General features: G+C 40.4%; 1 protein-coding gene across 1 annotated transcript in view; it reads right to left on the bottom strand.

Annotated features, from left to right (window-relative positions):
* The window catches only part of pcxb (pyruvate carboxylase b), a 426983-nt gene that overhangs the window by 223123 nt on the left and 189984 nt on the right, over positions 1 to 13876 (bottom strand). The window contains exon 17 of the mRNA XM_084107671.1: positions 2245 to 2489. Within this exon, the coding sequence (XP_083963797.1) occupies positions 2245 to 2489 (245 nt within the window). The remainder of the gene's footprint in view (positions 1 to 2244; positions 2490 to 13876) is intronic.

Below are 13876 nucleotides of genomic sequence, written 5' to 3'. Positions count from 1 at the left end.
GTCAGCTTGTATCTGTAATAGTGGCCATACCTCTCATACTGAAGTAAACGGTAAAGGGGTCATATAATGGTACATGCACTTTTACAAGTTGATTGTACTGAAATGTGTGTTGGCAGTGCCTGTATACAACCATCATAAAATGATAAAAATCCATCCAGTGTTTTTTTTTAAATCTTCTTATATGCTTTCCCCCATCTCAAATCAAGCCGTTCGATTTTGTGACGTCACAAAATCGACGCCCCTCCCACGATTGTTGATTGACAGCAGCGTTTCAACACAGACCCGCCCTCGCTCGTGAGCGAGCTGTCAATCATAGTCCGTGCGGACCGGCGCGGTCATTGTTGATACGCTGGAGCACTGTCTATGAGCAGAATGGCTTCTAAGCGATTGTGGTGTTCTGTTCTTGGGTGTAATAAGGAACACAGCATCATTTTGATGTTCCTAAATCCGAACCGCTGAAGACGCAGTGGCTGAGTTTGTTTTCGAAGGGAATATTCCCCACGATCAACGTCAATGCTTTCATGTTTGCGCGAATCATTTCACACACCAGACTGCTTTACAAACGAGGGTCAGTAACGTTATAAAGCTGGTTTTGCTAAGAAGCTGCTCCTGAAAAAAGGATCGGTACCAACTATTTGTGTTCCTGCTGCACCTCCAGAATAACTGAAGTGAGTGTAACGTTTTATTAACCTTTATATTAATATTTATATTAATCTTTGTAAATCGCTTGCTGCACGCTTCACGATGAATGCGGCTGTTTACACTCAGGGTACATTACGGCATGTTTTCTATATACGTCGTTCTCTATATAATTCACAATCCCACGTTTATAATGAACAACGTGTTATGGTTATTGTGTTATTGTGTTACGGTGTACGCACAGAACAGAGGGGCGGGGTGAGCAATTGGGGTGAGGTCATTATCATTTAAAGACACATGCACTTAAACGGCGTGCTGAAAACAGAGCTGTTTTTGACCAGGTAAAATGAGTGTTTTCTTACAATACTAATGATAATTTTTAATTAAAGTATATTACAAACTTTTAATTTAGACCCTAAAAAATCATATTAGCTTGTACAAAAATGGCATTTTATGACCTCTTTAAGTTAAATTCAAGTGTATACAATTCCATGGGGGCTATACCAAAGTATCTCTGATTGTGTAAATGTGAATGTGACTGATCTCAGGTATATAGCAATTACCTCTGTTTGGTGACCAAAACTGATGAGCTTGTGAACGTGAGACCCGTGTTAAACAAAAGACGTGAGGACCTCTGAGCGACATAGTTTCCTAATCTGGAACGGGTAAAATATACTTAAAGAGTTAAAAAATAATAATCAAACATTCACTCACTTTTAATGATGCTCAGATATCATTAAAACCTTTTTCATTTATGGAGTCAGATGAAATAACGAGGTGATACATGTATTTCATTTAATCTTGTTGTGTTGCGTAAAAGGAAAGACAGTAATGCACAGAAACCTTCCCCGTATTATTGGAGACCGCCATCGGACAGATAAACGGGCTTACAAAGTGATGCCAGACACATTTCAGCTGATCGGTTTATTTGGCCTTAGGAGACAGAATGTAACACAGCAGAAGCCAACATTGGCAGGTGACACTGACTGCTTGTATCAGTTTATATGGCAGATCATCTGATAACCAGAACTCTCACTATCACACTGTTCCTCTGACAGAAAGTGTCAGAAATTGTTCTTGTTAGTCACAGAGATTATGGATGGTGACAGGACGTCAGCTCATCCCATTGAATCGAAATATCCATCCAACGTCTCTAAAATAATTTTGTAAAGTGTAATTATTTTAATGTGAACAGAGGAAAGAATGAAGTGTGCCCGCAATGAAATTGTTATTTAGTCTACATGCAAAATTTAGGGTACACTGCAGATAATTTCTATGTTTTAAGTTAATTGTTAGGTTTGAACCAACGGGAACAAAAATTACAGAGCTGTGATTATATACTTGTGGAATTTAAATGACAGCAAATCCAATAGAAAAGTCACTTTATTCGCACTGGCCTTCAAGGACACTCTTCAGTATGTGGAACAGGGGAGGAGGAGAGAAGGACAGAGGGAAAGAAAGAAAGAAAGAAAGAGAGAGAGAGAGAGAGAGAGAGAGAGAGAGAGAGAGAGAGAGAGAGAGAGAGAGAGAGAGAGAGAGAGAGAGAGAGAGAGAGATGAGTGGGTGACCCATTTGGAATCAAAATGAGATTTTTGGAGGTCTTACTTTGATAAGGTCTCCCAGCAGCTTGTTGGCTTCAGCGTAGGCTTTCTTCACCTCTTTGAACTTGTTACCGAGGCCCATGCTGTGGGCCTGGAAGTGAAGGTTGGTGTACTGGCCCCCTGGGATCTCATTTTCATAAACATCTGCATTACCAGACTTCATTGTGGCGGTGCAGTCAAAAGGAGCGTACAGACCACGAGCCACTTCCCAGTACTCGCTGTAGTCAAACACTCTGTCCAGAGAAACACCTGTGTGACAGGAGAAGTGTTACAAACACTGCAATGTCACTGTAATATAATAAGCCACATGATTTCAGACAGCTTATTAAAACAATATGATATATTATTATAAGACACCAGTTTTCAATAAAAAAGACATACCCCTTTGTTTCAATGTTTAAAAAAATAAAAAAAATAGTTTAACAGCATGATTGCTGGTGAAGACAATGCACATGATCCAGCAGAGAAATATCGACCAATCATAAAACTGCAGTGAACAAAATGCTAAAAGAGCTCTACAACGACTGCCCACTCCCATGAAGCACTGCAAATTTCACTATACTCTCTAACTACTTATATTTCTGTATATATCTTTTTGTATTGTCTTTTTGTCTGAATTTCTTGTTTGTTTGTTTTTATTTCAAATCAAAGTTTGTAATATCAACTCGAAGCTGGTTAAGTATTTGTTTTTTTTTTAATCCCAAGTGTCTAAATTAATGGAAATAAAAAATCTTTTGGAACCAACGCAATGTAAAATGTGGACAGGCACTGTTGAGCTCTGGAATGCTCGATATTTTATTATTTTTTTTTTTTAAAATGAAATGTTATACATCATTCTTATATTATACAATATGTAATTAATTTATAATATGATAAATATTTTTGACCGTAAAAGTTACCATTGTCCAAAAAAAATAATAATAATAATAATTTCTACATATTTCTGCTGTGGTAATGGTGCTGGTTCTCGTATTACATAGAAAAACATAACCAATATTTCATGTCTGTTTATTTCTTTGGTAAGTAGCCACATACAGTGAGGAAAATAAGTATTTGAACACCCTGCTATTTTGCAAGTTCTCCCACTTGGAAATCATGGAGGGGTCTGAAATTGTCATCGTAGGTGCATGTCCACTGTGAGAGACATAATCTAAAAAAAAAAATCCAGAAATCACAATATATGATTTTTTAACTATTTATTTGTATGATACAGCTGCAAATAAGTATTTGAACACCTGTCTATCAGCTAGAATTCTGACCCTCAAATACCTGTTAGTCTGCCTTTAAAATGTCCACCTCCACTCCATTTATTATCCTAAATTAGATGCACCTGTTTGAGGTCGTTAGCTGCATAAAGACACCTGTCCACCCCATACAATCAGTAAGAATCCAACTACTAACATGGCCAAGACCAAAGAGCTGTCCAAAGACACTATAGACAAAATTGTACACCTCCACAAGGCTGGAAAGGTCTACGGGGAAATTGCCAAGCAGCTTGGTGAAAAAAGGTCCACTGTTGGAGCAATCATTAGAAAATGGAAGAAGCTAAACATGACTGTCAATCTCCCTCGGACTGGGGCTCCATGCAAGATCTCACCTCGTGGGGTCTCAATGATCCTAAGAAAGGTGAGAAATCAGCCCAGAACTACACGGGAGGAGCTGGTCAATGACCTGAAAAGAGCTGGGACCACCGTTTCCAAGGTTACTGTTGGTAATACACTAAGACGTCATGGTTTGAAATCATGCATGGCACGGAAGGTTCCCCTGCTTAAACCAGCACATGTCAAGGCCCGTCTTAAGTTTGCCAATGACCATTTGGATGATCCAGAGGAGTCATGGGAGAAAGTCATGTGGTCAGATGAGACCAAAATAGAACTTTTTGGTCATAGTACCATCAGCAGAGTACCATCCCAAGAACACCATCCCTACTGTGAAGCATGGGGGTGGTAGCATCATGCTTTGGGGGTGTTTTTCTGCACATGGGACAGGGCGACTGCACTGTATTAAGGAGAGGATGACCGGGGCCATGTATTGCGAGATTTTGGGGAACAACCTCCTTCCCTCAGTTAGAGCATTGAAGATGGGTCGAGGCTGGGTCTTCCAACATGACAATGACCCGAAGCACACAGCCAGGATAACCAAGGAGTGGCTCTGTAAGAAGCATATCAAGGTTCTGGCGTGGCCTAGCCAGTCTCCAGACCTAAACCCAATAGAGAATCTTTGGAGGGAGCTCAAACTCCGTGTTTCTCAGCGACAACCCAGAAACCTGACTGATCTAGAGAAGATCTGTGTGGAGAAGTGGGCCAAAATCCCTCCTGCAGTGTGTGCAAACCTGGTGAAAAACTACAGGAAACGTTTGACCTCTGTAATTGCAAACAAAGGCTACTGTACCAAATATTAACATTGATTTTCTCAGGTGTTCAAATACTTATTTGCAGCTGTATCATACAAATAAATAGTTAAAAAATCATATATTGTGATTTCTGGATTTTTTTTTTTTAGATTATGTCTCTCACAGTGGACATGCACCTACGATGACAATTTCAGACCCCTCCATGATTTCTAAGTGGGAGAACTTGCAAAATAGCAGGGTGTTCAAATACTTATTTTCCTCACTGTAATTAGCAGGAAAATGTATACTGTACAGTCAGCCAGACGGTGATGATCGTCCCTATGCAGATCAGAGTCCTGTATTGATTGTACATTATCCCTTTTTTAGACTAAGTGTAGGATGTTTACAAGCAATGCAATGATCAAAAATCATGCAAATTAAGTACAGGTCACAGGCTTGGCTATATCAATTATTTAACCATAACTATTCCAAGTTCATAATATGAATTTCATATTCTCACAAGCTGTGACACAAGACTGCCTTTTCAAATCTGTTTAACAAGACAGTGACTGCTCAGAGTAATTTGTGAATAGAGTCACTTAGTCATCTGTAAAGTTGTCTTTTAAAACATAGGAAAGACAGAAATATATTAAAGATGGAAATGACTGGGCTGAAAGTATTAATTCAGTGAAATTAATCACCCTGTTCTTTCAGATGCATTGAAGTGGTCGTGTTAGAAGCTCTCTCTCTTTTGCTAGAAACATTTGACTGACTGATATTGCTGTCCTAATCTGACACATCTCAAAACACACCATCAATCCATCAATAAAGACCCTGCATAAAGTCAGACTGTAATAATCAATGTGTGGATTTAATTAAGCCTGATGCCACAAGAGTCATCTTTCCTGTCTTCAGGCCACACACGCACACACACACACACACACACACACACACACACACACACACACACACACACACACACACACACACACACACACACACACACACACACACACACACACACACACACACTTACACTTCATAAGTGAGAAGCTCTCTGCTATTATAATGTTCCTGCTGGGTTTGCATCACTCCAATAGACAATAGTAACCAATCCATTAAGTGATGTCAATGTACATTGTGTGCTAAACTCTATCATTCTCTAATGTGTCACTACAGTAGATAAATGACCCTAAATGCCCCCGAAATGACTGTGCATTTATGAACATATGAAGTATGTATGTATGTGTGCTTGCATGAGCTATAAATGACAGTAGAGTAGAGTATGGACCAGTTTTCTAATTGGTTTTTTTTTTTTTTTTTTTTTTTGCTGTATACAGAGCTTTGGGCTGTCACAGAGACAAGTGTGATTTCCCAAGGCACCTATTTCAGTGATATCTGTCAGGTATTAGGGATATTTTATGCATGACAATCTCAGAAAAATGCTTACAGCAGATTTAAGACAAGGCTCTAAAATAAATCGTGGCATTCAACTTTCACACTTAACCCCCCAATCCCCCCATCTTAAACCAGCCTAAGGTGGTGGCCTAGCCAAGCGTGGTTAATCTGGTCTGTTTTGATGGTTTTAGAGGGGTTTTGGGTACTTTATAACTGGGAGACCATCTGGCCGACCACCTAATAGAACACCAACTTGGATAAGGCTGCGAGTATGGAAGCCTGTTTCCACCTCAGAATAATCAAAAGTTAATTGTAAGATAAAGCTCAAAATAATGTCAGATTGTAAAACAAAGTTGCATAAAGTGATGAATTGAAAAATCACATTGTGAGATATGAAGTCACAATGCGAGATTCAAAATCACACTGTGAGATATTTGGGAATCAAGACTTGGTTTTAGGGATAATGTTATTATTAGGTTAAGGGTATAGGTTTATAGCAAGGGTTCAGATTAGGCAGTTAGTTGTGATGAGTAGGGTTAGGGTAAGGAGCTAGAGAATTGTGAATTGTGTCAATAAATGTCCTCACAAAGATAGATGTACAAGAATGTGTGTGTGTGTGTGTGTATGTATGTGTGAGAGAGATAGAGTGGTGGGCTTGAAGACTGCATAGAAAAACATGGAAATGTAAGAAAATAACTTACAGATGCAGAAGGAAAACAAACACATAGGGACAGATGAGTGTAGGCGGAAGAGAACGAGTGAAAACAGGAAATAAAGGGAAAGATTAGAAGATGTGAATAAAAAAGCCTGAAGAGAGGGAAAAATGGGAGAGAATATGTGTGCTATAAAGGAAAAGAGAAAAGAGGGGGAAGAGAAGGGGGAGGGAGACAAAAACGGCAAATATGGAGCTCAGCTAGATCACACAAATCATTTTTACACCAATCCAAGATGGCGGCGGCGTGAGTGTCTGGTGCAGATTGGTCTGCTAATTATGGAATTATTTGTCTTCAACTAACTTTGCGATAAGTATTATATTGAATCTGAAAGCCTACAATAAAAGTCTCAATTGATTATTGACTTGAGCAAGCTCTTCCTGAAGCAGTCAGCTTTGATCTATACTAGAGATATAATGGAGCAGACCGCGTCAAACAAATTCCTTTTGGACGCATTACAACAATTAAAATCTGAAATGGTCTCCCATTTTGATGTAAAGATGGACAATCTACAGATGAACTTAGAGACAATAAAGCTTTCTTTATCAAACCTGGGAGAACATATATCGGAGTTTGAACAAAGAGTCAGTGGCAATGAGGATAATATATCTGATCTTGGAAAGCGTATTAAAACACTTGAGAGTGAAAACGTTTACCTGCGGGACAAGGTGGATGATGCCGAGAACCGTAACAGGATTTACAACCTGCGCTTTTGTTCACATTCCCGAGGAGTCGGAGGGCAAGGACACGTGTGGATTTGTTTCCAGTTTGATTCAGCAGCTTTTCGGGAGAGAAAGTTTTACTACTCCCCCAGTTATTGAGAGGGCTCACCGTTCTCCAATGCATCGAACCAAGGACAGTGGTAAGCCGAGGGTGATTATGGTGAAGTGTCTTAGTCTCCTTGATAGGCACAAAATCCTCTGACTTGCCCGGGAGAAAAAACAACTTGAGTACAACGGTGATCGTATCCATATATTTCCTGACTTTAGTGCTGCTTTACTTAGTAAGCGACGTCAATTCGATGACATTAAGAAACAACTCCAACAACGTAAACTGGAATACACAATGATTTACCCGGCCACTCTCAGGATTATCTTTAATGGGAAACCTCTTTTGTTCAAAACCCCAGCAGAAGCGAACTGTTTTTTACAGAGCGCTGTAAAACGTTAGCTGTCTTACTTGACTTTACTTCATTCGATGGAACTTACTGCAAATGGTGCCGACTTTCTCTGAAGGCTTTGACTTGAACTGAATTTATTTGAATTGATTATATGATAAACGACATCACAGTGTTCTATAAGCCCTTGTTGATAAAAAGTTGAAGCATATGCTCTTTAGTTGTATGGTGTGACTTGTTTAATTTTATAATGCTACTAGAAGTGGCTTTCTTTTGTTTTGTTTATATTGGGAGTTGAATAAGTAAATGATGTAAATACAATATTCAGCATATATTAGCAGATAGTCTGTTTTTCTTTCTCTTTTTCTTTCTCTTTTTTTATTATTTATTTTTAATTTCAATGCTCTGGACCAGGCAGTCTGTGTTTGTTAGTGTGTGGATGTGTATATGTGTATATGTGTGTTGCTCTTCCATCCAATCATATGTCCCTCTCTCTTATCTATTTCTGAATGACTATGGTTAAAGGCTTATTAGTTATTCATTTAAATATTAGGAGTCTACCTCATAAAATTGATCTTCTCAGAGCATGGCTCTCATATAACAAACCTGCTGTTATTACTCTTTCGGAAACTTGGTTAAATAGTAATGTACGTGATGATGAAATAAGCCTTGATGGCTATAATGTATATAGAGCAGACAGAGGCAGTCGTGGTGGAGGAGTTGCTACTTATGTTTCCACAAACCTATCTTCTGAACTTATTATTGCAAGTGAAAGCCCCGTACACTTTGAATGCCTCTTTGTTAGAATATGTTTTCATCAAAACAAACGATTGATTATAGGAAATATATATAGACCCCCGAATTCGTTATCCGAATCAACTAATAATATCCTTAGTACTATTAATTCTTTAAATTGTTTTGACAAAATTATAGTACTGGGAGATTTTAATCGGAACTGGCTTGATAGGTCCTCTTTGAAAGAGAGGAATCAATTTGAAAGCCTAAATCTTATTCAATTAATACGGGAACCCACCAGAGTGGAGGGGAACTCCAGGTCTCTCTTAGACTGGATTTTGGTCACGCACCCTGATAGAATTGTTGATTCAGGTGTTTTATCTGACTGTTTCAGTGACCATTCAGTTATTTTTTGTACCTGGAAAATAAGGTTACCTCATCTACCACCTAAAATAATTAAGGTAAGACAATTTAAAAATATGAATAATGATGCATTCACTCAAGATTTGTTATGTATTAACTGGAATAGGATGGAATTAATCCCTTATGTTGATAATGCCTGTATTTTTTTTATACTGAGGTATTAAAAATTATAGATAAACATGCTCCATGGGTATCAGTTAAAGTGAAGGGTAGACATCTTCCATGGATTGCCGGTGACTTAATATATCTCTTTAAGCAAAGGGACAAGGCTTGGGAAAGATACCACTTAACAAAAGATTTAGTAGATTGGACTGAATATAAGCGATTAAGAAAAGTTTGTACTGTTAGAACAAGAAATGCCTAATCTGACTATTATAAAAACTCATTATCAAATGATTTTAAAAATCCGAAACATTTTTGGAAAAAACTCAATTGCCTGTTGAATAAATCTAATAAGAGCTCCCTTGTAAAAATAAGAATAAATAATAATATCGTTAGCGATCCAACTTCTGTAGCTGACGCTTTTAATCAACACTTTTCTTCTGTTTGTAATCTACGTCCACCTGATTTCTGTTACTCCAACTTTGTAAACAGTAATGTTGCAAACAGTTCTTTTTCATTTACCACAATTCTTCCTACTGAGGTACAGCAGGCAATCTCCGAAATTAAATCTGGAAGTGGAGTCGGTGTAGATGGTCTAGAAATAAAGTTTATTAAAATTGCCTCTCATGTTTTAGCATACCCATTATGTGATTTATTTAATTTATCTATATCTACTTGTAAAGTCACAGTTATGTGGAAGTGTGCTAGAGTAACACCTTTATACAAAAGTGGTGATCCTTTACAGACCAATCTCAATTATTAGTAATGTAGTAAAAGTATTCGAAAAAATTATTTTCAAGAGACTGTTCAAATATATTAATGAGTTTTCAATTTTTTCTCCACATCAATCAGGCTTTAGACCCAATTTTTCCACCACCACTGCTCTTACAAAATTTGTTAATGATGTTACATTTCCTTTAGATAATAATCTGTCCACTGGAGCAATATTTATAGATCTAACCAAAGCGTTTGATCTGGTTGATCACTATATTCTCCTGGATAAATTATACTGTATAACATTGGTCTCTCTGAACAGTCCATTTTATGGTTTAATTCATATCTTCTTTTCGTCGTTTTTTTTTTAAAGCTTGGTTTCTCAAGGGAAAAAAAATGGTTCTCAAGAAAAAAATCGAATTACTATAAAGGTTAAAAAAAAGTTGTGTTGCTTCATATTTTGGTGGAAACTGTGATACACTACCAAAATGTTTGGGCTAAACAAGATTAGAAGAAAAAAAAAGTATACTTATATCTATGCATTACATTGATCAAAAGTGACAGTAAAGACATTTCCAATGTTACAAAAATACTTCTATTTTAAAATGCTATTTTTTCTTTTTTACTTTCTAGTTAAAAAAATATATCACAAAAACATTAAGCAGAAATAAGAATGTTACTTGAGCACCAAATCAGCATATTAGAATGATTTCTGAAGGATCATGTGAGACTGAAGTAAGTAATAGCTGCTGAAAAATCAGCTTTGCCATCACAGGAATAAATTACATTTTTAAAATATATTCAAATAGAAACAATAATACTGTTTTTACTGTATTTACAACATTACATTTTGTTGAATGTTCGCCGGTTCCCACCTCCTTCTTCCCCTAACATCTAACTGCGTTACACTGGTGCCGAAACCTGGGAAGGAAGAAGGAGGCGGGAACCGGCGAACGTTCAACACACAATTTAATAATAAAATAAACAAATACAAAACGAAAGTAAAAGACAGCAGTCCCTCATGGACGACTGCTGTCACATATAATAAAACCAACAAAACACAAGTCCAGGCCTGTCCTTGCTCGCTCTTCACTGTTGTCGCTCCTCCTTTATGCTTCCGCTCCTCCGTGAGAGACACGAGACCGGTGCGTTGCGCAGGTGTCGCTCATCATTAATCACGCCACAACCTCATACCATTTTCTCACGGCCCTCAGCCTCGTCCTGCTCGTCACAGTGAGCAAACAGCAGTTTAAACCGTGTGCTTCTCCCTGCCCTTGTTACATCACAGGTGGGGATACACACGAGTTATGTGTTGTTTTTATGGGAGCAGATCATGCTCAGTTAGCCCTCGAGGGGGCTGAATGTGAGAATTATGAGCGGCTATTATTAAAAACACTCCACTTCCGCAGGGCGCTCTATGACGAGGGCACTTTGGCATGTGTTCCTCACGGTTCTGGTCCCGCAGCTGCTGAGGCAGAGCGGCGACTCACGTTGTGGGGTTTGCAGATGGATCTGGTAGAGGGGTTAGAGATGGGCCCAGCCTTTTCTCTGCCCTCACCTGCCAGATCCAGTGCTTTATCTCAGGGATTAAAAACATGCTTTGTGAAGCATCAGTACTGCATCTATCCAGCTCTGAGGAGTTGGATGTTGTTAGTTTCGAGACAAGAGATCTTGGTGCTGAAACACTGAAGAGACGCTTGGTAGTATCAAGTCAGTATCAACCCTCAAATCCCCTACGTTACCTACCAAGCCTTTAAGAGCCACTTCAGAGCTGGTGGGTAAAGCATACTTGGCAGCAGGTCAGGCCGTGGCATGCCACTGAGATGAGAGTGTCGCTACCTGTACTCCCCCACAGAAAGACTGGGGATCAAGGCGGCAATCGCAGCCCAAGCCTACGAAGGATAAAACGAATCTGAGTACCATTATCATCTCCAAGAAGGCTTTGGCGAAGAAGCCCTGACACCAGTGGTGTCAGGCTTCTGAGGGCAGTCCCCTCCAGGGGAAGTGGTTAACACCTCATTATACGGTGACAATTTCCCCTCTGTGCTCTCCGGCGAGCCCAGTGTCCGCCCGGAAACGTAGCAGTGCTAGGATGCTCACCCGCTCTGAGGAGGGTCTCAGAGCAATCAGTTCGGTTGTTTCCTGTCAGTTCGCTGCTTCAGGGGACTGAATTGGTTCCTTGAGTAACACCAGATGCCAGTCTCGAGAGACTGGTTCCCTTAGTAGATTTTTTGGCAGAGTGGAAATTACTGCCAAATATATCTCAGTGGGTCCTGCTGATGGTAGAAAAGGGCTACAGAATTCAGTTAGGGTCACGCCTGCCCAGGTTAAACGGGGTTCTACCCACAGTGGTAGGCTGCGAGCAGGCTCTGGTTATGGAGCAAGAGGTAAAGGCTCTGCTGGACAAGGGGGCCATAGAACATTTTCCTAGTCCAGGTACTACAGTCTGTACTTTATTGTTCCAAAAAAGGATGGGGGGTTGCATTCGATCTTAGATCTGAGCCAACTGAATCGCTCTGTAAAGAAGCTCAAGTTCAAGATGCTTACACAAATCGTGTCAAAAATCAGGTCCGAGGACTGGTTTGTTACGATAGATCTCAAGGACACTTACTTCCATGTATCCATCCTTTCACAACACAGGAAGTTCCTGAGTTTCGCTTTCGGGGGCGAAGCGTACTAAAATCGAGTTCTTCCTTTTGGCCTAGCCTTGTGACCCCACAATTCCAAAAAACAAAACAAAAAACGTGGTTGCAGCTCTGGCTTTGTTGCGACTCCAGGGCATTCGCGTGTTGAATTACATAGACGGATGGCTGATTCTAGTTCAATCAGAGAATATGGCGGTTCGGCATTTAGATGTCGTTCTTGCCCACATGAGAAAGTTGGGGTTAAGGCTCAATGCCACGAAGAGTGTGCTTTCTCCAGCTCAGAGAACCACTTTTCTAGGTGTGGTATGGGATTCAACAACGATACAGGCACGTCTGTCTGCTGCTCATATCAATTCGATTCACTCAGCCGTAAAAGGGCTAAAGCTAGGCCAACCACTAACTGTCAAACAGTTTCAAAGACTGTTGGGTCTCATGGCAGCTGCGTCCAATGTGATTACCTTTTGGCCTGCTGTGCAAGAGGCCCCTGCAGTGGTGGCTCAAAACCAAGGGATTTTCCCAGAGGGGAAACCCACTTTGCATGATCAAGGTCACGCGGCGATGCCTACGTGCTTTGGTTATGTGGAAAAAACCTTGGCTTCTTTTATGCTGGGGCTCCTTGTCGTCAGATAACAATAACGACGGATGCATCCCTCACGGGCAGGGGGCAATCATGAGTGGTCGCTAGGCTCAAGGTCTGTGGCAGGGCCATCATCTCCTGGGGCACATAAACTGCTTGGAAATGATGGCAGTGTTTCTAGCACTTAAACACATCCTCCCAGACCTGAGAGTTCATCATATGATTGTTCTTATAGACAACACATAGGTGGTCTCTTATATTAAGCATCAAGGGGGTCTGTGATCGAGCCCGTTATACAAGCTTATTCACCAGATCCTCCTGAGGGCCCAAGGGAAGCTGCTCTCACTGAGGGCAGTTTATATCCCTGGGCAACAAAATCAGGGAGCAGACATCCTGTCGAGACAGGGGCTGAGACCCGGGGAATGGAGACTCCACCTCTAGGTGGTGAAGCTAATATAGGAGAAGTTTGGTCGAGCAGAAGTAGACCTCTTCGCATCTCTAGACACAACATATTGTCCACTATGGTTCTCCCTCAATCACCAAGCTCCTCTTGGGCTGGATGCCATGGTGCAGATGTGGCCGAAGCTGCGTCTGTACACATTTCCTCCGAACGCTCTGCTCCCGGGAGTTCTGGAGAGAGTTCGCGGGTACGAGGCCTGTCTTCTGCTAGTAGCCCAATTTTTGCTGGCCCGAGTTTGGTTCTCGGACATTGTGTCACTCCTCGACGGCTCTCCCTGAGAGATTCTGGTCAGGAGGGACCTGCTGTCCTAAGCAGGGGGCACAATATTTCACACTCGTCCAGAGTTGTGGAAACTGTGGCCCCTGAGGGTGCTCAGCTCATAGACTCAGGTCTCTCAACTGAGGTTGTTGAGACCATACT

The sequence above is a fragment of the Abramis brama genome, assembly GCF_963993115.1.
Source record: "Abramis brama genome assembly, chromosome: 3".
NCBI classification, from domain to species: Eukaryota; Metazoa; Chordata; class Actinopteri; order Cypriniformes; family Leuciscidae; genus Abramis; species Abramis brama.
The sequence above is the reverse complement of the archived record's forward strand: the minus strand, read 5'-3'. Positions and strand labels throughout refer to the sequence as shown.